The sequence below is a fragment of the Bubalus bubalis genome, chromosome 11 (assembly GCF_019923935.1).
Source record: "Bubalus bubalis isolate 160015118507 breed Murrah chromosome 11, NDDB_SH_1, whole genome shotgun sequence".
Taxonomy (NCBI): Eukaryota; Metazoa; Chordata; class Mammalia; order Artiodactyla; family Bovidae; genus Bubalus; species Bubalus bubalis.
In genome coordinates, this window is record NC_059167.1 from 18,542,992 (window position 1) to 18,568,889 (window position 25,898).

At 53.1% G+C, this 25,898-nt stretch overlaps 2 protein-coding genes across 18 annotated transcripts in view; one reads left to right on the top strand and one right to left on the bottom strand.

Moving 5' to 3' along the window:
* Window positions 1–5,465, top strand: part of NUMB (NUMB endocytic adaptor protein) — a 162,419-nt gene extending 156,954 nt beyond the window's left edge. For 9 of the 11 annotated variants that reach the window (XM_025295244.2, XM_006055215.4, XM_045162031.1 and 6 more), the window contains 2 exons: window positions 2,434–2,580; window positions 3,361–5,465. In XM_025295244.2, coding sequence (XP_025151029.1) covers window positions 2,434–2,580; window positions 3,361–4,076 — 863 coding nt within the window. In that variant the 3' untranslated portion in view covers window positions 4,077–5,465. The remainder of the gene's footprint in view (window positions 1–2,433; window positions 2,581–3,360) is intronic. The other 2 variants (XM_045162034.1, XM_045162035.1) reach the window with 1 other exon arrangement.
* The window catches only part of PAPLN (papilin, proteoglycan like sulfated glycoprotein), a 52,224-nt gene continuing 30,986 nt past the window's right edge, over window positions 4,661–25,898 (bottom strand). For 5 of the 7 annotated variants that reach the window (XM_044924752.2, XM_044924751.2, XM_044924753.2 and 2 more), the window contains 14 exons: window positions 25,533–25,674; window positions 17,602–17,682; window positions 17,167–17,425; window positions 16,041–16,161; window positions 15,567–15,705; window positions 14,130–14,592; window positions 13,030–13,167; window positions 12,759–12,883; window positions 12,366–12,489; window positions 11,592–11,729; window positions 10,799–10,926; window positions 10,584–10,692; window positions 9,660–9,826; window positions 4,661–7,229 (listed from right to left, as the gene is read on the bottom strand). In XM_044924752.2, coding sequence (XP_044780687.2) covers window positions 7,045–7,229; window positions 9,660–9,826; window positions 10,584–10,692; window positions 10,799–10,926; window positions 11,592–11,729; window positions 12,366–12,489; window positions 12,759–12,883; window positions 13,030–13,167; window positions 14,130–14,592; window positions 15,567–15,705; window positions 16,041–16,161; window positions 17,167–17,425; window positions 17,602–17,682; window positions 25,533–25,674 — 2,319 coding nt within the window. In that variant the 3' untranslated portion in view covers window positions 4,661–7,044. Of the gene's footprint in view, window positions 7,304–9,659; window positions 9,827–10,583; window positions 10,693–10,798; window positions 10,927–11,591; window positions 11,730–12,365; window positions 12,519–12,758; window positions 12,884–13,029; window positions 13,168–14,129; window positions 14,593–15,566; window positions 15,706–16,040; window positions 16,162–17,166; window positions 17,426–17,601; window positions 17,683–25,532; window positions 25,675–25,898 lie in introns of those variants that run through there. The other 2 variants (XM_044924754.2, XM_044924755.2) reach the window with 2 other exon arrangements.

The following is a 25,898-nucleotide window of genomic DNA, read 5'->3' on the forward strand; positions in this document are numbered from 1 at the left end:
TTTGCCCCCTTGGGAAAAATTTAGCATCCATTGTCTGGAGATGTTTGGGTTTTGTGGTGTGGCAGGGGGTGGTTACTACTGACATCCCAGTGGAGGCCAGGGAGGCCCGTAAACATCCTTCCATGTACACAGTAGCCATCTCACAACAGAGAACAGTGAGGCCCAAAGTAACAGTGGTGCCAAGACTGGACTCAACTGGTCTTTGCCCTTTCACAAGAGTCCCATAAAGAAAAAGGCACTTCTCTTGGCCCTTCAGTTCATTTCATCTTCTATAACAAGTATCCTAAAACTAGTCTTTGTAGCATTGAAGAATTAGTAAAAGTTGTTTTCAGAGATACTGAATTAATAGTATTGACTCAAAAATCACTGCAGATGGTGATTGCAGCCATGAAATTAAAAGATGCTTACTCCTTGGAAGGAAAGTTATGACCAACCTAGATAGCATATTCAAAAGCAGAAACATTACTTTGCCAACAAAGGTCCGTCTAGTCAAGGCTATGGTTTTTCCAGTGGTCATGTATGGATGTGAGAGTTGGACTGTGAAGAAAGCTGAGTGCCGAAGAATTGATGCTTTTGAACTGTGGTGTTGAAGAAGACTCTTGAGAGTCCTTTGGACTGCAAGGAAGTCCACAGTCCATCCTAAAGGAGATCAGTCCTGGGTGTTCATTGGAAGGATTGATGCTAAAGCTGAAACTCGAATACTTTGGCCACCTCATGCGAAGAGTTGACTCATTGGAAAAGACCCTGATGGTGGCAGGGATTGGGGGCAGGAGGACAAGGGGACGACAGAGGATGAGATGGCTGGATGGCATCACTGACTCGATGGACATGTGTTTGAATGAACTCCGGGAGTTGGTGATGGACAGGGAGGCCTGGCGTGCTGCGATTCATGGGGTCGCAATGAGTCAGACACGACTGAATGACTGAACTGAACTGATTGACTCAAAGGTCAACAAAGAGCCTGTATAACTTAAATTACAGATGTTAGAATTTGAGCTTATATAATTGATCTTTCTTCATTTCTTTTGGGAGAGAGCTCAGAAGAAGTTTTGCTGTGCACTTTTTTTGCCTGCACCTGTTGAAAAGCTGTAACATGCTTGTCCTCTAGGAGGGAGTGTCTTTAAAAACAAAACAAAACCTTAATATTCATATGCATCAGGTGGCTTTTCATTTCATCTAACAGATATTTATACTGCCAACAGTAATAGGTACTATTTATTGGGCACTTAGCACCATGTCTGCCATGTACCTCATGGTAAGGACTCATGCATTTTCCTCATTTAATCCTCACAATAGTCCTTTGAGATAGGCATCACAGATAAGGAAAATTAGGCTCAGAAAGATTAAGTAAATTGCCCAAATTACACAGCCAGGATGTAAACCCAAGTCTTTCTGAATATAGTTCCTGTTACATTCAGCTGACTTTGTGCCTATTTACAGGGTAGTGGGTATACAAAACTATAAATAGAATATAGTCCTTTTCCTGCCTTTAGAGGACTCGCAGTTTTTGGGTAAGCTAGTCTTTTAGGCAAGCCCTGGGTCAATAGCACCAATGCCATAAGCATAGTTGCCAAGTCCTAAAGAGAGAAGGATTATGGTGTAAGGCAGGAGAAGGTGCCTGCTTGTCTGCTCTATACCAAGTATAGAGAGCTGGGCGAAGGAGTAGAAACTGATGGGATAGCCATCTGGAGTAAAGGAGCAAGGACTGGATTTTATTAAAGGGAGACAAGAAAAAACAGTAAGTGCCTTAAGACATTATAAACATTACTGAAGGGGAAAAAAATCTTGTAAAAAGATTAAATTAATTCTGTAGCAAATTATAAATTAAGCAAATGAAAACACGTACCAACTTTGATTTCTCAACTAATATGGGGTTTTTGAGAGAATTTATTGAGATGATCAGAGAAGGCAATGGCAACCCACTCCAGTACTCTTGCCTGGAAAATCCCATGGATAGAGGAGCTTGAGATGATGCGCACTAAAGCACTATTCGAGTAGTGCCTCACACATAATAAGGATGATTGTATTAACCATTGTTGGCATAATCTGATCTTTTGAAATTGTGATAGATGATACTTTATCATTATGCCAAAGGCTAAGCTATGTCTAGAATAGATTTTTGCTACTTGTAATACACAGCAGTTCTTTTTAACTTAATTTGAAATTGTTTTTCTAGTTTTTATTACCTCTTTCCCCATAAACATGTTTTTCTAAAAGTCATTTATCAGTACACCCATTTTAATTACAGCCTCTGATTCAGTCTTTGCCAGAACGTTTGTGTATTCATTGCAGATGGCATGGGTATCCCACACCAACTTTTCTGTCTTATCTTTCCACCAGTATTGCATATTGGCCTGACTGACCCAGCTCCAAGGGGTCACCTGTACACCCTGCATGAATTAACTCCATCAATGTTGTCTGCTCCCATTGTAGCTAATGGCACTGACTCAGCCTTCCATGTGCTTGCTGCTAAGCCAGCCCCTACTGCTCTAGCACCCGTAGCAATGCCTGTGCGTGAAACCAACCCTTGGGCCTATGCCCCTGATGCTGCTAACAAGGGAATTGCAGCCACACATTCGGGTAAGGTGACCACACATGGTGGAGAGGATTCTGGGATCAGATAAGTGACCTTGGTGTGAAAATCAGCCATTTACCTTAGTGGGAACCAGGAAGGAGTCCTTTTAGGAAAAGTGGGATCCCTTTTGGAAATAAACTATTAAGGAAGGATGGTGTCAAAGAGGAGCTCTTAGAGGTAAGACTGATAGTTCTTAGGACCCTAGAGCCACCCACAGAGCTTTCATAAGACACAGGTTCCCAGGCCCTCCCTCGCAAGAGCCTGTGTCTGGATCTAGATTGTGCATATGCCTGCCTCCTACAACAGCAGGCCTACAAAAAAGGCTACAAAAAGGCACTTCACCAGGAAGACATGTGTCTGGAAGGCTGGCAGCAAGTCCCTGGTTATTTTCTTCTCATTCTGTTAGAGCAGAAGGTGAATCACCTCAGCTCTTTAGAGTGTGTGCAAGCTGGTTTCTGGACCATAGATGAGCCACACCAGTGGGGGAAGGGTTCTGATGCCAGCCAGCAGCTTCAGTTTTGTGCAGTTGAGCCATCTCGGGCAGCTTCCCGGCATGGCTGAGGTAGACCACAGACACACGGCTGAGATCTCCTGGGTTCTCCCTGTCCTGCCAGGAAACCTCCTCAGCTGGTAATAGACTTTCCTCCCACCTACCAAAACCACAGACCATCCCCCTGGGGGAGCTTGTTCCACATTACGATCATTCAAATAACCGAGCTTATCAGGTGAAGAAAAAAGCCCCTGAAGATCCTGATTCTTCCCTCTCTCCCTCTTGTTGCTTCCAGGGACTGAGTGGGGTCAGTCTTCCGGTGCTGTCTCTCCAGGTCTCTTCCAGGCTGGTCACAGACGCACTCCCTCAGAGGCCGACCGCTGGTTGGAGGAGGTGTCCAAGAGCGTCCGGGCTCAGCAGCCCCAGGCCTCAGCTGCCCCTCTGCAGCCGGTCCTCCAGCCGCCCCCACCCACTGCCATCTCCCAGCCAGTGCCACCTTTCCAAGGAAATGCATTCCTCACCTCACAGCCCATGCCAGTGGGCGTGGTCCCACCCCTGCAGCCAGCCTTTGTCGCTGCCCAGTCCTATCCTGTGGCTAACGGGATGACCTATCCAGCCTCTAACGTGCCCGTGGTGGGCATCACTCCCTCCCAGATGGTTGCCAACGTGTTTGGCACTGCAGGCCACCCACAGGCTGCCCAGCCCCATCAGTCTCCCAGCCTGGTCAAGCAGCAGACATTCCCACAGTACGAGACAAGCAGTGCTACTACCAGTCCCTTCTTTAAGCCTCCTGCTCAGCACCTCAACGGGTCTGCAGCTCTCAATGGCGTAGACGACAGCAGGTTGGCCTCAGGAGACAAGCAGACTGAGGCTCCTGCAGGCACCTGCACGGTGGATCCCTTCGAGGCCCAGTGGGCAGCCTTGGAAAGCAAGTCCAAGCAGCGTACTAACCCCTCCCCCACCAATCCTTTCTCCAGTGATTTACAGAAGACTTTTGAAATCGAACTTTAAGCAGTCCTTATGGCTTATGTATTTTGTCTGTACTTAGGCCCGGGCGGGGGGAGGGGGGGGCGGGGTGGAGGTCAGAGGAGCAAAGGGAACTTTGCATTCCCAACCAGTATGCTTTTCAGTAATCCCAAAGGTCCCCAAGGGCATGTCCAGGCATAGCTAATGTGGATGGGGGTGATTGAAAAAGTGGAGAGACCCATTCCTAGGGAAGAGCTGTTTTGCAGTTAGACTAAGAAAGTCAAGGAGCTGTCATCTTCTGCCCCGCCTCCCTCAGCCACTTACCAGTCTCTGGCGACAGGCAGAAGTATCTGAACAGGAATCTGTATTCAAAGCACATTTACTGGAATATAAAACACAACGGGAAGCAAAACGATCTCCCTTAGTTTTTCAGGCCTTTCACCTACCTGCTCTCAGCACTGGCCGCCTTAAAGATCGAGAACAGGGTGGCCTGTGCCGGGACTGGGGACGAGAGGCAGGCTGTGCTGCTGGAATTCCCAGCAGGGCCCGTCAGGAGCTGCCCAGCAGAGCTGTATTTTAGGGGTAAAGTTGAGCTTCCATTTTGAGTAAGAATAAATATTATAAATATATATATCAAAAAGCCAAAATCTTTATTTTTATGCATTTAGAATATTTTAAATAGTTCTCACTATTAAAAAGTTGTATGAGTTGTAAGTAATCTTGCCAAAGGTAAAAGGGTTAGCTGTAAGAAATTGTACATAAGATTGATTTATCATTGATGCCTATTGAAGTAAACAAGAGGAAGGGCTGGAAGTTGCAGGTGGGATCCCTAGCTCACTTGGTGTCATTTACTGTAAGAAGCACACTGCAACAACAATCACGCTTATGACCAGTACGGTCAGCCAGGTAGTAGTTTTAAATAAAGAGCAAGCAGTATTGTCCTGGTTTTACACCTGTGATGAAAAATTCTAATGTCATTATTTTAATGGGTTCAGTCTAAATAGAGAACGTCTTTTCTTTTCTGTACTGCTGCATTTCCTTCTGTTAATCCTTTAACACTAAGGTGACAATGATGTAATCATATCCATGAGACGGGAACGCGGGTTACCGTGTTGGTTTGTCATGTAGGTCTTGGTGGGTTTTGTTTTGTCCTTTTAAGTTTTGTTCCCACGAGTTTTGTGGGGATGGAGGTCCTAGTCTTGTTAGCACTGCGTGTGTGTGTTATGTGTGTGTGCGTGTGTGTATCCATCCCTCTTCTTGTGAGCCAAACATCCTGTTGTCAGTTGTAGCCACTTGACCTCTGGTAACAACGTAAGATCCCATCTCATTTTTACTTTCGAATGTTTGCCTTACAATCAAATGTAAGTTATATATATATTTGTACTGATGAGAATTTATAATCTGCTTTAACAAAAATAAATGTTCGTGGTAGAAGCTTTTGCCATGAAGAGCTGTTCTTTGCGCTTTTCTCTGTTAGCAAATGAGTTTTAGTTCCTTGTGGTCTTGTCCTCTCTGCATTCTGCTGCTGCTGCAGATCTGTAGTTTGATGGCTAGAAAAAGCTTTCACTGGAGCTAGTATTCTCTTAAAGTTCCTATCTGTACTCATACTCAAGCCTCCGGTCGTTCCTAAGCACATCTCTGATGTCAGATTCTTGCTGCTCCAAGTGCAGACTTGAACCTGGCAGTTGTGTAGAGACACAGAACCTCTGCTCCAGCCCAGACCTAGTTGTCAGAATTTGCATTTTAACAAGACTCACATTCTGAGAATTTGGGCTGCAGCAGTGACTCTGAACCGTGGATATACATGCGAGTCATCTGGGAGCTTTTAAAAACCCTCATATCCAGCCCCTACTCCAGACCAATTAAAATCTCCGGGCAGTAGACCCCCAGCTTCATTTCTTGAAAAAGCTCCCAGTGTGAGAACCACTGGTCTAGACTGAGTTTTACTCTCACCATACCCCACCACTCTGTGACTAGTTCCAAGAGCTAGCTAAGGTCTGGAGTATGCCACCAATTTGACAAATAGTGATTTAACTAGAGAACAGTGGAGTCCAAGAAAGTAGTCCTTACCTTCCAATTTCTATAGCCAAACCAGCCACGGTACATGGAAGGGGATGCACCTCAATGGTTTTTAAAACTGGAAAGAAAAAAAGACCTCTGTCCTGGCCCATGTTTCTGTTGCTGAATGAGAGGTAGACCAAGAAGTATCACTCACCCATGAAGCAATTGTTTCTTTTCCAGCTAGAGTGTTGGTAATAGAAATCACCTGTCCCAGTAATGCTGGTTTTTCCTGTGCCCCAGAAAGACCTCTGTTACTAGGCCCAGCCCGTCCTTTGGGGGATTGGGAGAAGGTTAAAGTGGAAAGGGACTTGGAAGCTCATTGAAACCAGGCCTCTTAGCATCAAGGCCTTAAGAGGCTGAGAGAGGAGGAATGACCTAACTCTGAAACCACTTCCCTCTTCCCTTTCTTAACATCGCCCTCCCTTCCACTGGTCCCCCTATCCTGTTGGTACTGTGTTTTACAATAGCCTGGTTTTTAGTTTTCATTATCTCCCACTTTGCTGAGGGCTTTCACCAACTTTGTGCTAGGAAGGACTTGAGAGACTGGAGTGATGAACCATATCTGGACCCCAGATGGGACCTAGTTCTAGCAAAGAATGTTTCCCTAACATACACACCAGGAGTTAGTTACCTTCCCCAATCAGATAGGACACACCTCCCCACCCAGCTTTCAGCAAAGTGAGAACCCTGGTAGCTGGCTTTAAGAACACAGTGAGCTGATCCTGTATAACAAATTATAGAGAGAAACTGTCAAGTGAAAGGTGTCCTTATTGCAAACAAGTGGCCGCTTCTTGACAACCCAGCAGGCACCGGTGAAGCCAGAGAAGCCGATACCGCTGGGACTGCTGCTGCTGGCACTCCACGGCAGGGGGCGGCTCTGACCAGGCCAGTGTCTGCAGAGGAGAACTCCCTCCTCAGCCAGAGAGGGGAGACTGAGAGCCTTCTCCCAGTGCTATGAGCTGTGTCTCTGCTGCCAGACGGGCTGCGTGGGCAGCTGGACACGGGAGCAGCTGGCGCAGCAAAAGCTGGAGTAGTACTCGTTGCCGCAGAGCCGGGCCTGCAGGATCAGGTCACAGTTGGCCAGCTCCGGCTGGTCGACACAGTCCCTGCTGGGGTCCCGGGGGTGGGCGGCCAGCACTGCGAGACACCGGTGGGGAGAGGGTGGTGAGAAAGCTCCGTGTGGCTGGAAACTCACCTGCCCTGTCATTTCCCTAAAGGAGAGCAGCACTGTAACCGCCAGGTTCCCAAAGATGCCGGTCACTGTATCCCGGTAACACGTGTGTGTCCAGCTGAGGGCACACGGTCTGCACTGCCCTGGGCCCCACTTCGGCATGCAGTGGGCCTCCTGTTACCCTTTTGTAGCTCTCCCCCACCCCCACCGCTCGCCCCAGTGCACAGCCCATCGCAGACCCCCAGATATTGACTCTCCAGCTGATTAAACATCTCTGGAAGTTAACCCCCTGCTCTGACTGAGACCTGAAGAGCCGCATGAATATATGCCCGTGGCCTCTGGACAAGGAGAGCAGGGTCAGCCCCAAGCACAGTTTTGAGTTGGCAAAAGCGGTCTCTCTCTCACTGCTGGTTTCCTCCCACTTAAGCGTTCTGTGCCTTCAGTAGCCCCAGCTCAGTCACTTAGCTCCCCAGCTTTCCAGTTGTTCCCACTTCCCCCAGAGACAGCAGAGCCCGTCAGGCCAGTGACGGGAGGACAGGCTATGAGCAGTGGCGCTGATGCAACACTGAGCGCAAAGCGCCGGGCACCTCCCCTCTGAACCTGCTCGTCGCGTCCATAACTTATAAATCACCGTGGGACTTTGATTCTGTTGCTTTGTCTTCGGACTGAAGTCGCTTTGTCTAGTTAACCTCCCTTTTCTTTCTGGGAGGGGCTCTCAGGGCTCAGCTTGGCTTAGGCCTGACAGCAGCTCCCCAAAGTCACCTCACGGGGCTGCAGAAGGCCCCCTCCACGCCCTCCCCCCACATACAACTAGTAGACAACACGTGAGCAGCCGACGGCTTTGTGAAGGCTGGCTCATCAGTGTGGCAAGAGCGCGAACCACCTACATTCACATAAAGAACAAGCTGTTTATGCTTATTTTTAACAATCATCTCTTTCGTTATCAACTTAATCTCAGCTGTCCTAGCTCCTGGACTCATCACAGGCAGAGGAGCAGGTGCCAGGCGTGATGGTACAGGCTGGGCACCATCGTGGCTCTGCCCCTTCCAGCCAGGGGACTTGGGGCAAATGGTTACATAAGCTCTCCGTGTCTGCTCTCTCATTTGGAGTTAATGAGATAGCAACTGAAGCACATAGTAACCATGGCTAAAATAAGCAGCACGTAACGGGCATTCCCATTCCAAATGAGTGAGCCCCACTCCCCATGTTTTAACCTTACAGTATTTTCTGTTTCTCACCTTAAACCTTTAGGTAAAAAGCTTGAGAGCACTTTGTTGTACAGCAGAAACTAGCACAACATTGCAAAGCAATTATACGCCAATAAAGAAAAAAAGAGAAAGCAAGCTTGCAAGCTGTCCCCAGAGTGGAACCAGCTCAAGGCCCCTCCCCCTTACTAACACTGCAGTCCAGCATGCCGCCAAACCATGAACAGGGCAGTGAGGCAGCCTCAAGCAGTGAAATGCCACCAAAAGCTTAAATGGGTGACGGCAGATACATGCAGCTTAACTGACGGAACAACACAGAGAGGAAGATAGCTTCTCCTTAAGAGGTGCCCTCCTCCCCTAAAGAAAGTGTCTCAGATTACCAACACTCATCTAACGGGGCAGAAGAAAGACGGCCAGACTGAGGCCATAAGTGTGCCGTCCCCGAGGCAGTCCCATCACACCATTTCATCTTGGTGACCACGCATCATTAGGAGCACCACCAAACTTCAGCGTCAATTGAGTTTCTGGTTCTACTTTGGCTTCCCATGCAGACACATCTCTACCTAATCACAGACATGCCTATGTGGGGGCCCCCTGACAGCAATCTCTCTCACTTAAATCTGCACTCTGGCCTGTCTCAAGTCTTATAAGTTTGGTAAGTATGTGGACAAGAGATCTATCTGCTGGGCACGACTGAGGTGAAAAGCGGCCCCTGCAGGATGGTGCCTTCACCAAGGTACCACCTTCACACACACAAACACTCAGCCTGAGCACCCAGTGATGCCAGGCCCTGCGCCGGGCCCTGGCTGGGTTCCAGTCCCTGTCTTCATAAACTGGAAGCCCACGGTCAGTCCCGCTCACTAAGCAACATTTCTACCAGACTGCAACCTCTAACCTGGCCAGTTCCGGGCTCAGCCTGGCAGATAGGAGGCAGCCAGGCCCAAGGCCCTGTGTGGTCCTGGTGAGGTGCTATGGCCCCAACAGCCGTGACCGTCCAGGCCAACCAGCACAGCTGGGCCCTGGCGGTTCCCTCCCAGGGCTGTTTCGGGCCATGTGACGACTGGCCCGCCCCAAGTCACACAACCAGGAACTGGCAGAGCCCCTCCGGCTGCAGAGCCCGTGCCCTCCGCATCCAGCTGCACATGGCCAGCTCCCGAAGACAAGCAGCTGCCTGGGGTGGCCCTTCCTTACCCGGTGGGACCACCTTCACCTCGGTGCTGCGGCTGACGGCCTGGCTTCCACGGTAGGCACTGCACGTGTAGGAGCCCTCGTCCCTGGCCCGCAGGTTGTGGATCAGCAGCGTGCCGTCCGGGGACTGGTGCACACGGTGGCCGTCGGCCCGCACCGGCAGCCCGTTCCTGGAGGGGAGAGGATGCTGGGAGAACCTCCAGGCTCTGGAGGGTGCTGAGCTGGTTCTCCCAGGGCTGGGGAGGAGGCTGTCTAAGGCTCCCTCCAGAGCCACCCACTGACCCAGACGCACTCAGGGCAAACCTCCTCCGAGCCTGGGGACACTGGGCTATTTCCCCCCTGGAGTGTCGGGGGGGCTCAGATTACCCCAGGATCCCGAGTGCCTAGCCTCGTCCTGACATACTGCAAGGAGGAAGGGGGCATCAAACTGTTTGCTGAATGAATAAAAGCCCAGCAGACTTGGGGTAAAAGACCACCCAAAGCCCCCAGAGCTGAGTGGAGCCCAGTGTTTCTCAACCTAGCAGAGCATCCGCCACCCAGGGGACATCTGGCAACACCTGGAGACTTTCTGTGGCCATGACGTGGGAGGGAGTACTACAGGCACCCCGAGGCTGGACACGGCTAAACATCCCCCAGTGCACCCCGACAACTAAAACCATCAGCCCAAAACGTCGACAGTGCCGAGCCTGAGAAGCTCTGGTGTGTAGCCCGACCAGCAGAGAAGAGAGTGGTCCTGGCGGGGCTTCCCCATTAAGGGAGGCAGGCGCTGTAGCCCCTTCCCCTGGCACCAGGCCAGGAGCCGGGAGCAGACATGAGGGGGAGGGGTGCAGGTGGCAGCAATGTTCTGCACAAAGGTGGACCCCCCCGCCCCCAGTTTGGGCTGTGGAGCTCAGGGTGAGGGCCTAAGGGCCAGGAACAGAGCCTCACCTGGACCATCGGATGTTCACGCTTTCTCCTGCCACCACACACAGCAGCCTGGCCGTGTCCCCTTCCGGCACCTCCATTGTAGAGGGCAGCCCTGTGATAGTCAGCTCCCCTGGGCCCAAGGAGGGGGCACTGTCAGCCACGGCATGCCCGCGGTGCCCCTCCTGACCCCAGAGGCCACTGGCCACACGCACCCGCCCACTCAGGCTGCGCCTCACCCAGCACTCGGAGCTGGACCCAGCGCTGGTCCCGGTCATGCCCGTTGAACGCGACACACGTGTAGAAGCCTCCATCCTCCACAGCCACGCGGCTGATGACCAGGGAGCCGTCGGACTGCAGCTGGTGTCTGGGGAGGCCAAGCACAGTCAGGTGGCTCCATCCCAAGGCTCCCAGTGGGTGGGAGGGGGGTCAGGGTCTCCTGTCCCCTGGTGAGAGGCTGAGTGGGCCCTGCCGGTCAGCGGGGTCTGACCACCCTCCAGCTGCTGGCACTCTCGTTTACTTAACGACGCCTGACTTTAAAACCTGGCAACAAGCAGATCATTGCAAGTTTTCGGATACAAAATAATTCTGGTTTGGGTTTCGAGGTTTTTTTCCTACACTCGTTTATTAGGCTCGGCCCTAGTTCAGTCACTTAGGAGCTGGGTGGTGTTAAGCTTCTGTGCGTCATGCGGATAAAACAGCACCCCTTTAGCTCTTCTGCACGTCACGTGAAAGAGATTAAGCCTCAGCACAGGGCCCATATATGTTTGCTCTTATGATTACAGCCAGAAGGGTGTCTGCCTCCACTTCCTCCCAACAGGCCGTCACCTATTGGCTGGCTTCTTACGATTGTCCGCTAGCCACACTCTGGAAAGGCCCAGAGATCCCAGCGTGGTCTGCCCAAGGAGCCCTCTGCCCAGCAACCCCGTCTCTCAAGAGGCCCTGGGGTCGCGCTCAGGTCTGACCAGGGGACGGCATCTGCCCAGACGGGGCGGGCCCAGAGGCAGGACAGGGGAGGGGAGCTGAACAAACCTGGAGGAGGAGAGAGGCTGCCCGTCTCTCTGCCACTCGATAGTCGGGGGCGGGAAGCCCTCAGCACGACAGGTCAGCCGGACCCGCTGGCCCGGCTGGGCGTCCAGCACCCCGGGCTGGCTCCGGTCCAGACGCACCCTGCAGAGCAAGCATCACTCAGCTGTGAGGGGGCTCCTCGCCGCTGCCTCCTCCCGACCATGCCTGGGGACGGGCTCCTCGCCGCTGCCTCCTCCCGACCATGCCTGGGCACGGGACCCCTACCCGGCCTCATGGGCCCCTTCTCCCCACAACCCTGACCAGATTCTGCTCTCCAGCCTCAGCTCCTTGTTCTGGTTGGGAGACATCGACAAGTATCTGGGACCCAGGCTCAAATCCAGCTCCGGCTTTCTCACCTCTGCCACCCAGAATTTCTGCGTCCTGCCCACCCTGCACCGGTCCCTGACATGGGCCCCTCCAGCCCTCTGCACCCGCTCTGTAAACTCCCTTCTTCAAGGCCGGCTCAGCCCTCTAGCTCCTGAGGCCGGGGGCCAGGATGGGCTCCGCTCCCCAGTGCTCGCGGTGGTGGGCAGGACTCCCCATCCCCGCTTCAGAGGCCAGGCACCGGGAGCCACGTTCGCCCTCCCCTCCCAGAGCCCTGAGCAGGCGGCCGGCAAGCCCGGTCACAGCACACGGCGGCCTGGGACTGTCCACTCGCCCTCCTCTCACCCACCGAGCCCTCCCCGACCCCGACCCGTGGTGGCCCAGGCGGCCGGCAGACAGCGCTGAACACCACACCTGGTCAGGGGCCACGGGTGCGAGGCCCCACGACTGGGGTCCCGAAGACTGTGGTCCTGGGCTGGGTCCCTGGTCTCGGGGAAGTGCCTTGGTTCAGCCTCAGAAGGCATGGCCACGTCACCCCCTATTGTGAGGCCAGAAGCAAGGGGTGAGCTGTGGGGAGAAGCGGGTGGAAGAACGGTGCCCATGAGGCTGGCGGGGGACCAACGAGAAGTGAGGGCCACACGGGGCAAGACGTCCGCCCCAGGCGACCTGCAGCGCCAGGGCCCAGCCGCCAGGATGCCGCGGCCCGCTTCCCGCCCTAGTCCCCCAGTGTGGGGGCGCCCTGGCTGGTACCCCCACCCTGGGGCCCAGAAGAACCCAAGGGTGGATTAGGTGGGGTGGGGATGAGACCTGTGACGCGGAGCTGGACCTGCTGAGAGGGACGGTCTGGCCCGGGCCCACCACAGCTGTAGGTGCCCGCGTCCTCCGCCCTCAGGGGGCCGATGACCAGGGAGCCATCGGACTGCAGCTGGTGCCTAAGGGCGGGGAGGGGGCTTGAGCACTGTGTCCTGAGGCAACAGTGAGCCTGGCTCCCACTGGAGGGGCCTGCCCCCTGCTCTCTCACCCTCCCATCCCCGGGAATCGGAGGGGCTGGGCAGGGAAGCGGGCTGGCTGCACCCACCTGTCAGAGGAGACGGGCCACCCGTCTTTCTGCCACCTGGAGTGGGGGTCCGGGGAGCCGTCCTCCGGGCAAAAGAGCCGCACCAACTGCCCCAGGGCTGCCTGCACCACAGAGGGCTCTGAGCCCGCCAGAGTGATCCTGGGAAGGCGGGACAGAGAGTCACGTGAGGGCCAGCATCAGGGACTATCCCTTCATCAGGGCGTCCCCACAGCAAGCATGGTACCCCGTCATGGGTACCAGAGGTACTTCTCATGGAAGCCACTCTCCAGATGTCTGGGGAATCAAAAATCTCCCCTCCCCACCCCCAAAATACCCACAGGCATTGTGCCCTCAGCTTGTTCCCGTAAGAGCACAGAACACGGACCTCCCTGGTGGTCCCATGGCTAGGAAGCACCTCCCAGTGCAGGAGACATAGGCTCAATCCCTGATCTGAGAAACCCGCATGCCAAAGGGGAACTAAGTCCCTGAGCCACAGCTACTGAAGCCCGCACGCCCAGAGCCCGTGACCCAGAACCAGAGAGGAAACCCTGCTCGCTGCAGAGAGAGAAAACCCCACACTAGCACAGGCAAAAAAAAATGAGCACAGATTAGGCACAGGGCCCCAGGATGGACAGCATGGGAGAGAAGCAGCTGGGCAACCAAACGCACGCCGGATCCCTCGGGAATTCAGAGTTTTGTTTTTAATCTTCCCAGTTCTCATTAATATGACACAAAGAGTGACAAGGACCGGGATCCACACTAAACCTGTGAGATCATATCACCATCTTACAGGTCGAGAAACTGAGGCTCCGGGAAGCTGGATGACTTGCCAGAGGTCATGAAGCTCTGAAGCTTCAACTAGACAGGCCCTGGACCATACCCGCAAGATCTGCTGGAAAATTCAGGCACCACCATCCACCCGACCCTGGGCAAGCCTCATGTCTCCAAAGCCTGAGGTTCCCCACCTGTGGAATGATGGTAGCAAAGCCCTCCAGCTGGAAGACTCCAGGTGAAAGGTGGAAGGAGGCCCAGCTGATTTCAGGGTTTTAGCCCTAAAAGGCTCAGCCTCTGGCCTGCCTGCATCCCTATCCCCATCCCACCTAGGGAAGGGGGGGCCTCACCTGTAGGAGGAGCCACGGGAAGGAGGCGCTGGTCGTCCTGCATCTCCGCTCAGTCCAGGGGGACTGGGCCCAGTCTCCTGGCCCCAGGGCCCCTCTCCAAAGGCCTGTCTGTGGTCCATCACCCCCGGCCCAGGCTCTTGGTCTTGCCACCGGAGGCCACCAGACGGCAAGGGTCCTCTCTGGACCACGGGCCCCGGCCCATGCTGGCTAGCCTCCTGCTGGCCCCCAGGACCGCTGCCGCCACCATCTCCATGGGTGCTCTGGCCAGAGGCCCCGGCCCCGGGCTGGGGTCCCCGGCAGGCACTCACACACTCCTCTTCCGAGGCAAAGTTGTTGGCATTGCCATGGCAGCCGCCATACCAGAAGCGGTTACACTGGCCCACGGAGGGGACGAAGTACCAGCGGGCAGCCCAGTCGGTGCAGGAGCCGTGGGCACTGGGCAGCAGGCACCGCACGGGGTACACTGAGGGGGGCAGGAAGCACGCAGGTCACCGGGACCCAGTAGGGAAGCTGCAAACGCAGCCCGGGACTCAGGAGCAAGGCCCTCCCCAGCTTCAGCGCACATCCACACTAATGCCGGGGCCTTGACTGACTCTGGGGACAGACTCTGCTCACTGCCCTGGGACCCCAGCAGAACCAGCCTGTTCTGCACCCCCAGAGCTGGAGCCCTGCAGAGGATCAGGGCTGTGACCTCCCTGGACGGGCTCCCTCATGCTCCTCCCCACCCGACCCAGGCCCCCAGCGCACACAGAGCAGCCCCAGGGCCAACCCTTGACGTGCTTCATGCAGAAGGAATACCCCCAGCCCTGAGCCCCCACAGGCTGCCAAGATGCCCAGGGAGGGGGCCCACCCTTGTTCCTGGGGCCCCTTAGCAGCTCAGAACCTTCTCCAGCCCCCAGCCTAGCCATCCTTCTCCGCACTCAGATGTGACCCTCCAGACCCCCCACTTAAAGACCCCCCACCCAGCTCCCTGCAGACTCTGCCCCCTGGCTTCCGGCATCCCCGGGACGGTCCTTAGCAGCTCCACGTGGGCATGTGCTCCCACCTCACGGTCCTTCCTCCAAGACGCATCTCAGGCAGGGTGGCCACCCCATCCATCCCAGTCCTGACCACCCCCCACTGCCTCTGGAGGGGGCTGAGCCCCAAGGGGCAGCACAGGTCTTCCTTCTCCGTGGACTCCCCACCAACCACGCTCCCGGCTCCCACAGGCAGCCAGGCGGCCACGAGTGCAAACTCAGGGGCGAGGATGACCTGTCGGGCAGGATAATCCAGCACCATTCTCCAGCCCAGGAACTGGCAGGTGCCAGGAAGTATTGGTAGAAGAAACAAGTGATAAGCCAGCCAGGAGGAAGTCGGGGGGCTCTGGGGGGCGGGGCAGTGAGCAGAGTGGGACGAGAGCCTTCCCACCAATAAGGACAAGGAGGATCGGCCACTCACCAGAGCTAGGCTGGCCCACACAGCCTTCCCCCAGAGGACCCACTGCAGAGGCCACGTGGTCATAGCAGCAGCCGAACTGGGAGCCCCGGCACTCGCTGGGCTCATTCTGCTGGGCCTGGGGCCAGTGGGCATTGGGGACCTGGGGAGAGAGCCCAGGATTGGGAAGTTATATGGAGGTCTGGCTCTTGGTAGGAGGACTCTAGGCTGCTGGGGGGAGGATGGCAGGAAGAGAGAGGGACAGAACTATGACCCCATTGAGCAGAACCCCAGCCCTGGAGATCACATCCCGGAGAAGGGCCCGGGTCTTTCAGACAGGGCCCATCACGGAAACCTGTGCTTTCGAGAGGACAAGACAGGCCAGCAAGCTTCAGGGACCTCCCTCCTCAAGGTCAAAGCTGCCATGAGGCCACGTCACAGCAGCACTGAGCAGGCTTCCGGGCTGGACTCGTGGCCCTGGGGTGAGCAGACACTCACTGTGGAGGCCGCTGCTTTCGATCCTGGCCTGCCCCCAGCGTTGTCGCGTCCGTAAGAGCTCGTGCAGCCCGCCTGATGAGGCCCCTTGGCCACAGTCACCCCATCAGGGCAGCACCCGAACCTGGAAAGACATCACAGCCCTGACCCCTGCCCCACCAGGGACCCTGAGTTCCAGCACCCCAGGATCCAAGCTCTGAGGCTCCCTGAGCCAGGGGGCTTGATCAGGTGAGGATCCAAGTGGAGAGACGGGGGGCCCTTATGTGCAGGGCGAACCATGTGGCAAACCCCAGTCTCCACCACGTTCACTCACCACGTAGGGGCTGCCAGGGAGGGCAACATGAAGACAATAAGCAGAGCTAAACTCTTAATAATCAACAGATCCTCAACTCACACATCCCACCACAAAACCAAGAAGGTGGAAAGTCACCTGAGCTCCCCAGACACCAGGTTCCCAGGGAGGTTTTACAGAATGGAGGCAGCTGGGAGGTGGGGCAGCAGAAGGGGTCAAAGGAGCCCAGGGCTTACTTCCCCTCCACCAACCAGCAGGTGGGAAGGAAGGCGAAGGAAGGAATGTATCGAAGCCCCTGTGGGCCAGGCACCACGTGATTTGGTCCATCCTCACAGTGGCCCCAGGCAGTGGCTGTCACTGTTCCCCATCCTCAGCAGAGAAAGCAGGATCAGAGAGGTTAAGTAACTTGCCCCAAGTCACACAGCTGTGTTGCTGGCTGAGTTGAGACTCACCCCCAAGCTGCTGACTCCAGAATCGTGGCCCTTAGCACTCCAACCCGAGAGAGCAGGAGCCTGATTTGGATCACAGAGCTAGAATTCATACCCTACTTGCCTTCTCCAAGCCTCAGGCTATATCTCAACAGGCTGACCTCTGCAGAGAGAGCGGGGGGCTTTTTTCCCTAACCCAGCAGGTTAGGGAGATCAGCGCAAAGAAGCCAAGTCCCCAGTTCTGCCCAGACTGGGCAGCTCAGACACAACAGCCCTGGAGTCCCGCTCCTGAGCTCTGCTAACCTACCCTACCTGCTCTGAGCAAAGACACTGCCCTGCCTGCCCATCAGACACCCCGCAGAAGACACACCTTCCCTCTCTGACCTGGGGAGGGGCAAGAGGCACCCACCTGCTCTGCTGACACGAGGCCGCCCCAGGGCAGCCTTGCCACTGTGGCCCAAGGGACACAGTGTGGCCATCAGGGCAGCACCCGTGGGAGCTCAGTCTGCAGTCGCGGGGCCCCGAGCCCGGCCGCAGAGGCTGCTGGTATGAGGAGAGGTACAGAGATGGGGCGGGGCCCGGGGCTGACAGGAGTGGGCTCTGGTCTCCTCTGGGGTTACCCCGTGCTGAGGGCTCCTCCTGGAGTGCCCACCACTGGTCTCTGAAACCTAGAAAGAGGAGGAAACAAAAGATCCATGATGTCTCTGTTTGACTCCTCACCCTCCGTCTTTGTCCATGTCAGACCTTCCTCTCCACATCCCTTCCTCCACAACCACTTGCCCCCCCACCCTCAACGTCCATCCCAAGGGCCCCCGGGGTTGGGGGCTTTCACCAAGCTTCTCACCTGAGGCAGAGGCCTCCCGTGGGCCCAAAGACATCCGGGGGTCCCTGGGGCTGGTGTGCACTTCCGGCATGCTGGGGACCTCTGCAGGAGCGGGAGCGTCAGGGCACAGGGGGATGGCCACCCCCCCACCAACATCTGCTCCCACCCCACCGCTCAGGAAGGACCCGGGAAACCCAGGAGAGCAGAAGTGAAGAGCAGCAAGCTTGTGTTCTTGTCAACACCCTTCCCAGGTTTCAAAAGAGTCTCTCGTCACATAGAAAACGCCCGTGTCAAGTGTTCAGCAAAGAGAAAAGCTGCGTGTAAAGAGAGCATTTACATTTGATCCCAACAACATAAAAAATGGTAACACAAAAATGTTTAATTGGATTGAGGAAAACATAATCCAATTTTTAAATGGGCAAAGAACTTGAATATAAGACTTTTCCAAAGAAGACACAGGGATGGCCGATAAGCACGTGAAAAGATGCCCAACACCATCGGCCATTAAGGAAATGCAAACCGGAGCCACAAGGAGATGCCCCTTCACAGGTACTAGCGTGGTTCTAACTAGAAAGACCGAGATCACAAGGGTCAGCGAGGATGAGGATGAGGATGGATGAGTTCCCACGCAACTGCTGGTGGGAATAAAGAATGGTGGAGACACTGGGGAACCAGCCTGGCAGTCCCTCAAAACAGTTACACAGTTACCATACAGCCCAGAAACTCCACTTCTAAGTATAAACCCAAGAGAACTGAATATAGACACCCACACAGAAACTTCTACATGAATATTCATAGCATCATTATTCACTAAAGCCAAAAGGTGGAAACAACCCAAATATCCATCCACAGACACGCGGATAAACAAACTGGGAACATCCGTACGACTGACTGCAATTTAGCCATAAAAAGCAGTGAAGTCCTGATGTATGCCACGACTTAGACGAACCTCAAAAACATTCTGCTCGGTGAAAGCAGCCAGATGCAAGAGGCACACTATTCCTTTCACCGGATGTACCTAGCACTGGCAAATCCAGAGAGACACAGCGATCCGGCTACCAGCGAAGAGGCTCAGGGTTAATAGCATAGAGACACAGCGATCCGGCTACCAGCGAAGAGCCTCAGGGTTAATGGCATAGAGACACAGCGATCCGGCTACCAGCGAAGAGGCTCAGGGTTAATGGCATAGAGACACAGCGATCCGGCTACCAGCGAAGAGGCTCAGGGTTAATGGCATAGAGACACAGCGATCTGGCTACCAGCGAAGAGGCTCAGGGTTAATGGCATAGAGACACAGCGATCTGGCTACCAGCGAAGAGGATCAGGGTTAATGGGGGAGTGATTAATGGATGGGCACAGAGTACTTTTATGGGGTGGTGAGAATTTTTGAAACTAGAAAGACTGAGGGCAGGTGGAGAAGGGGACGACAGAGGATGAGATGGTTGGACGGCATCACCGACTCAATGGACGTGAGTTTGAGGAAGCTCCGGGAGTTGGTGATGGACAGGGAGGCCTGGCGTGCTGCAGCCCATGGGGTCACAAAGAGTTGGACATGACTGAGTGACTGAACTGAACTGAGAGAGCTGGTGGTCATACAACCTTGAGAACAAATAAGAGCACATTGTACACATTAAAGTGGTTAACTGTGTGTGATTGAATTTCACCTCAATAAAAAATTCCATATTAAAAACAACTGAATTGATAAATGAAGAGACAGAGAGTAGATGATGAAAGTGTAATTACAACAAAATAGTAATTGTAGAACTTGATGGTGGGCACATGACTGCTTGCCACACAGCTCTTCATCTTTCCTGTGTGTTCAAGTTTCTCCGCGTCTCTTGTCCAACTTGGCAAACTTACTCAATATCACGAACTGTACCGTTAGAATAGGTGAATTTTATGGTGTATGATAATTAACCTCAATAAGGTTTTTAAAAAGATTTTTCATCACAAAATGTTACAGAAAAAATGCAAAAGGCTGTAGAGAAAATGAAGACAACAGGAGTTTTTAAAAATGATGCCCAAAATAATACTAGCACGATATGGCCAAAATGCTCACAGTGACTACAAAGCAGACTCACCAGCACAGAGAACAGAGCTATGGTTGCCAAGGGCAGGGTGGGAGTGCGGGGTTGGCAGATGCCAACTACTACATAGAGAATGGATAAACAACACGGGCCTACCACATCGCACAGGGAACTGTATGCAGCATCCTGCGATGGACCACGCGTGCTAAGTCGCTTCAGTCACGTCCAACTCTGTGTGACCCCATGGACTAGAGCCCGCCAGGCTCCTCTGTCCGTGGGATTCTCCAGGCAAGAAGACTGGAGCCATGCCCTTCTCCAGGGGATTGAACCCGTGTCTCCTGCAACTCCTGTATTGCAGGCGGTTCTTTACCGCTGAGCCACCAGAGAAGCAAAAGAGAAAAGAATACAAAAAAGAATGAGTATGTGTATGTGTGTATATTAAAAAAACTGAATCACTTTGCTGTACAGCAGAAACTAACACTGTATTGGAAATCAACTCTACTCGAATAAAATAAATAAAAACCCCGAAATGCTCACAGTGAAAGGCTCTGCATGCTCTGTGTGTGTGTTCTGCCAGGGGGCTAGGTGACGGGGGTGCTTCCTTCTATTTGTTAGTGTTTTTCAAATTTTCCACAATAAACATATCACTACATAGTGGAACAAAGTTACCAAAAAAAATAATAGAAAAGTCCATCTCCATAGGGACTACATCTCGCCAGTCCCAGGGAACTTTTAAAAATAATAGAGTTGGAAGATTCTGGTAGATATGTGGTCAAATCTTTGTTTTCCATGTACTGCCCGTCCCACCTGGGCCAAAAGCTCAGACAAGGTTGATTCAAATTCTCTCCCTGGTTCTGGTCTCCTGTTTACATTTGGCTGTGGGTTCACGGTCCCCAGCCAGCCTGGGAATTCCGGCTGTCCCTCTGTGGCTGGGAAGGCAGCTTTCCACCAAGCCCATCCTGCCTCTGTTACACGTGAGGACTCCTATGACTTTCTTCTGCCAACATCTCAGGCTTTAACTCCGAGTCTGGGGTCCCTTCCCACACACCAGGGGCTTCAGGCTGTGCCGACCAGTGCCCACCCCTCCATTCCTCAAACTCTGAGCGTCTGCAGCCTGCTCCCACTCTCCCCACTTCAGCCTGACCCTCATGCAGGCACCAAATGTCCTAACCATCTTTCACGGCATCACTTCAAGCCCCTAAACTTTCAACGGCTCCCCTGAGCCTATCAGACAAATGTGAGCCATAGCCAGAGGCCCTCAGCATCCTCCCAGCCTTAAGAGCACCCCCCGAAGAGACCTGTCACAACCCCCAACCCCACCCTGGGCCAGTGCCAGTCCTGGCTCCTGACTGGTCTCACAGTTACTGAGCACTGGAGATGGGGCCAGAGTGACCGAGAAACTGAGTTTCAAATTTTGTTGAATCAGAATTAAATTTACAGTTTAAACACTGACACTTAATTCATTTATCAGAAGATGCTTCAGTATGTCTGGGACAAGTTGGGTAGGTGAGTCTGCTTTTTCAGCTGGATATCTCATGACCTCGAAATTGAGACCGAGTACACCAGTGGGATTCCAGCATCTGAACTGAGATGAGCCGTAAGTGTAAACTATACAGTGGACTTGCAAGATTAAAAAAAAAAAAATCTGGTGAAAAAAAGAATATAAAATATCCTACAATTTTTATATTCATTCCAGGCTAAAAATATTTTATTGGGTTAAATAAAACATATTATAAATGCAGATTCACTCGTTTCTTTTTACTTTCTAAAACGTGGCTCTTAGAAAATTTTTCATGACATGTGGGCTTATTTCTACTGGCGTGTGCTGCTCTAGAAAGAGGGGGAAGCAGAACTGTCCAGCGTGTTGGCTCTCAGACGCCCGCCCCTCAGGGGGAGCCCTCTTTGGACACTCAGGCCTTCCTCCAGGGCACTGGCCAGTAAGCACTAAAGCACTGAAGTATCCGAAACAGCAGGAAACACACAAATTCTAAATTCTCACCCACAAGTGGACTTCTGCGGAGCCCCTAGAAATCACAGGATGAAAATGTTCACACACCAAACGTCACGGGGGTGGGGGGGGGGGGGAAGCAGATACAGAAATCACAGATACATTACAAGGAAACACACTAAAGATTTATCCAGTAACCGCTGGGATAAAGGCCAATTTAAGTTTCTCTATATATACTACATTTCTAATTTAGCCAAACGTTCCACAATGAACACACATTATTTCTATAATTATGAAAATAGCAATGCAGGTTTCTTTCTTTCACAACTCACCCTGGCCTGAAGCTCTCCTTTCGTTTCCTTCCTTTCCGAGTCAATGCCTCTTTGGGGCAGGCTTCGGGCCACCTCTCCCAGAAAGGTGTCCAGGGTCCGGGGACACCGAGTGGCTCGAGGGAGCTGGACTTGTAAGGGCTGAGGAACCTCCTGCACGTGCAGCCCGAAGGCTAGGCCCGAGCCCAGCCCAGGCCCACAGGGCCTCACCACGACTGCTACCCACCCTCCATATGGATGTGAGCGCGGGACCATAAAGGAAGCTGAGCGCCGAAGAATTGACGCTTTTCAACTGTGGTGTCGGAGAAGACTCTTGAGAGTCCCCTGGACTGCAAGGAGATCAACCAGTTAATCCCAAAGGAAACCAACCCTGAATATTCATTGGAAGGACTGATGCTGAAGCTGAATACTTTGGCCACCTGATGCAAAGAGCCGACTCATTGGAAAAGACCCTGATACTGAGAAAGACTGAAGGCAGGAGGAGAAGGGGACAACAGAGGATAAGATAGTTGAATAACATCACCGACTCAATGGACATGAATTTGAGCAAACTATGGGAAATGGTGAAGGACAGGGAAGCCTGGCACGCTGCAGTCCATGAGGCTGCAAATAGTAGTCCACAACTAAGCGACTGAACAACAACTTCATTTATGGAGTGTTGTGTGTGCAGCAGTATGCCAAGAGATCACCACAAGCCTGGAAAGTTAGTCTCCTTAACCCTACTGCACAGCTGGGCCAGCAGAGGATGACAGAGGAGAGACCCTTGCCCAGGGTCACACGCCTGGTCAGCAATGGAGGGGAGATTTGAACCCAGTTAGCCATTGACTCCGGAGAAGGCAGTGGCTCCCCACTCCAGTACTCTTGCCTGGAGAATCCCCTGGACGGAGGAGCCTGGTGGGCTGCAGGCCATGGGGTTGCTAAGAGTCGGACACGACTGAGCGACTTCACTTTCACTTTTCACTTTCATGCATTGGAGAAGGAAATGGCAACCCACCCCAGTGCTCTTGCCTGGAGATTCCAGGGACGGGGGAGCCTGGTGCGCTGCTGTCTATGGGGTCACACAGAGTCAGACACGACTGAAGCGACTTAGCAGCAGCAGCCATTGACTCTGGGCCACGGGTTCTTGGCCACCTTGCCACGTGCCTCCACTGGCATCCTACCATTTCCCCGTCATTGGCACGTCAGGGCCAAACACACCTGTTTGCAGTCCCAGAAGGCCACTCCCCCGGCCACCCCTGTGCAGCCCCAGCCAACACCTTCCCCCAATAACACTTCCTCAAACCAAGTAACCTGATGGCCTGTGTGCCCCTTGTCCTACAGCTCCTCACGACTGGGACACCTTCTTTCCCAGTGAGGATGGGGGGGAGAAGGGAGTCGGGAAGGCAGAGGCAATGTGAAGGACATCTCTCCTGGACTGTCTTCCTCTCTGCACTCAGTCCTTCAACAAACATTTACTGAGGACCGACCATGTGCCAGCTAGGTTCCGTGGGGCTATAAACAGGAAGAAAGAACAGCAAGAATAGTTCCAAAGAATAGCAAGGAGAGATAAGAAAGACTTCCTCAGTGATCAATGCAAAGAAATAGAGGAAAACAATAGAATGGGAAACACTAGCGATCTCTTCAAGAAAATTGTAGATACCAAGGGAACATTTCATGCAAAGATGGGCATAATAAAGGACAGAAATGATATGGACCTAACAGAAGCAGAAGATATTAAGAAGAGGTGGCAAGAATACAAAGAACTATACAAACAAAAACATCTTCATGACCCAGATAACCACGATGGTGTGGTCACTCACCTAGAGCCAGACATCGTGGAATGTGAAGTCAAGTGGGCCTTAGAAAGCATCACTACAAACAAAGCTAGTGGAGGTGATGGAATTCTAGTTGAGCTCTTTCAAATCGTAAAAGATGATGCTGTGAAAGTGCTACACTCAATATGCCAGCAAATTTGGAAAACTCAGCAGTGGCCACAGGACTGAAAAGGTCAATTTTCATTCCAATCCCAAAGAAAAGCAATGCCAAACAATGTTCAAATTACTGCACAATTGCACTCATTTCACATGCTAGCAAGGTAACACTCAAAATCCAAGCTAGGCTTCAACAGTATGTGAACCAAGAACTTCCAGATGTACAAGGTGGATTTAGAAAAGACAGAGGAACCTAGATTAAAATGCCAACATCTGCTGGATCACAGAGAAAGCAAGAGGATTCCAGAAAAACATCTACTTCTGCTTCATTGCCTATGCTAAAGCTTCTGACTGTGTGGATCACAACAAACTGTGGAAAATTCTTCAAGAGATGGGAGTATCAGGCCACCTTCCCTCACTCCTGAGAAAATTGTATGCGGGTCAAGAAGCAACAGTTAGAACCAGACATGGAACAGACTGGCTCAAAATCAGGAAAGGAGCACATCAAGGCTGTATATTGTCACCCTGCTTATTTAACTTACATGCAGAGTGCATCAGGCTAAATGCCGGGCTGGATGAAGCACAATCTGGAATCAAGATTGCCGGGAGAAATATCAATAACCTCAGATATGCAGGTGACACCACCCTAATAGCTGAAAGCAAAGAGGAACTAAAGAGCCTGTTGATAAAGGTGCGAGAGGAGAGTGAAAAATGGCTTAAACTTCAACATTCAAAAAACGAAGATAATGGCATCCAGTCCCTTCACTTCATGGTAAATAGATGTGGAAACAATGGAAATTGTGACAGGCGTTCTTTTCTTGGGCTCCAAAAGCATTGTGGACAGTGACTACACCCATGAAATTAAAAGACACTTGCTCCTTGGAAGAAAAGTTATGACCAACCTAGACAGCATATTAAGAAGCAAAGACATCACTTTGCCGACAAAAGTCTGTATAGTCAAAGCTATGGTTTTTCCAGTAGTCATGTACAGATGTGAGAGTTGGATCATAAAGAAGGCTGAGTGCTGAAGAATTGATGCTTTTGAACTGTGGTATTGGAAAAGATTCTTGAAAGTCCCTTGGACTGCAAGGAGATTAAACCAGTCAGTCCTAAAAGAAATCAGTCCTGAATACTCATTAGAGGAACTGATGCTGAGACTGAAGCTCCAATACTTTGGCCACCTGATGGGAAGAGCTGACTCGTTAGAAAAGACCCTGATGCTGGAAAAGATTGAAGGCAGGAGGAGAAGGGGACAACAGAGGGCGAGATGGTTGGATGGTATCACTGACTCAATGGAGATGAGTTTGAGCAAGCTCCGGGAGATGGTGAAAGACAGGGAAGATTGGTGTGCTGCAGTCCATGGGGTCACAAAGAGTCAGACACGACTGAGGAAATGAACGACATAACAGGAAAAAGGAAGCGGGCCTGGCCCTCGAGAAGCTTGTAGCTAGTAGGCCTAACAAGCCACGCACAACCATTGCAGTGCCTAAGTGTGCCAGCAGTCACAGAGAGCTCTGGGGGGTGACGGAGAGGTGCTGCCTCCCGGGGGGCCACACGGCTGACCGGTGAGGCTGCCAAGAGCTGGCCTTTGCGGACGGCAAAGGCCTTACACACGGAGACCTGAGAGGAGGGTGGTCCAGGGGGCTGAGGGCACAGGCGCAGGGGCAGGAGGTGCTGGCCAGGTTGCCGGCAGGGCTAGAGGCCGGGCCGGGCTCCAGCTGCCCCTCCCCGTGCTTACCTGGAGGGAGATCGCAGGGCTGCGTGTTGCAGGCCTCCACGGCCGGGGGCTTGGATGGCTGCAGGCTCCCGCAGTGGCCGGGGGGCCCAAGGGCACAGACCACCTGGCGCCTCCGAGTGCCCGAGCTGCAGCTCTTGGAGCACTGAGGACCCCAGGAAGGGAGTGAGAGAGAGAACACACTGCATGGGGGGAGAGACCCTAAGGCTGGGGGGTGCCCATAAGGCAGGGGGAAGGGGAGATGCCTGAGTCCTATAGTCAGACCCAGGGTCCAGGACTGGACAGTGGGAAAGGGGAGGAGGGGAGGGGGAAGGAAGAGGGAGGGAAGGAGGGGGAAGGAAGAGGGAGGGAAGGAGGGGGAAGGAAGAG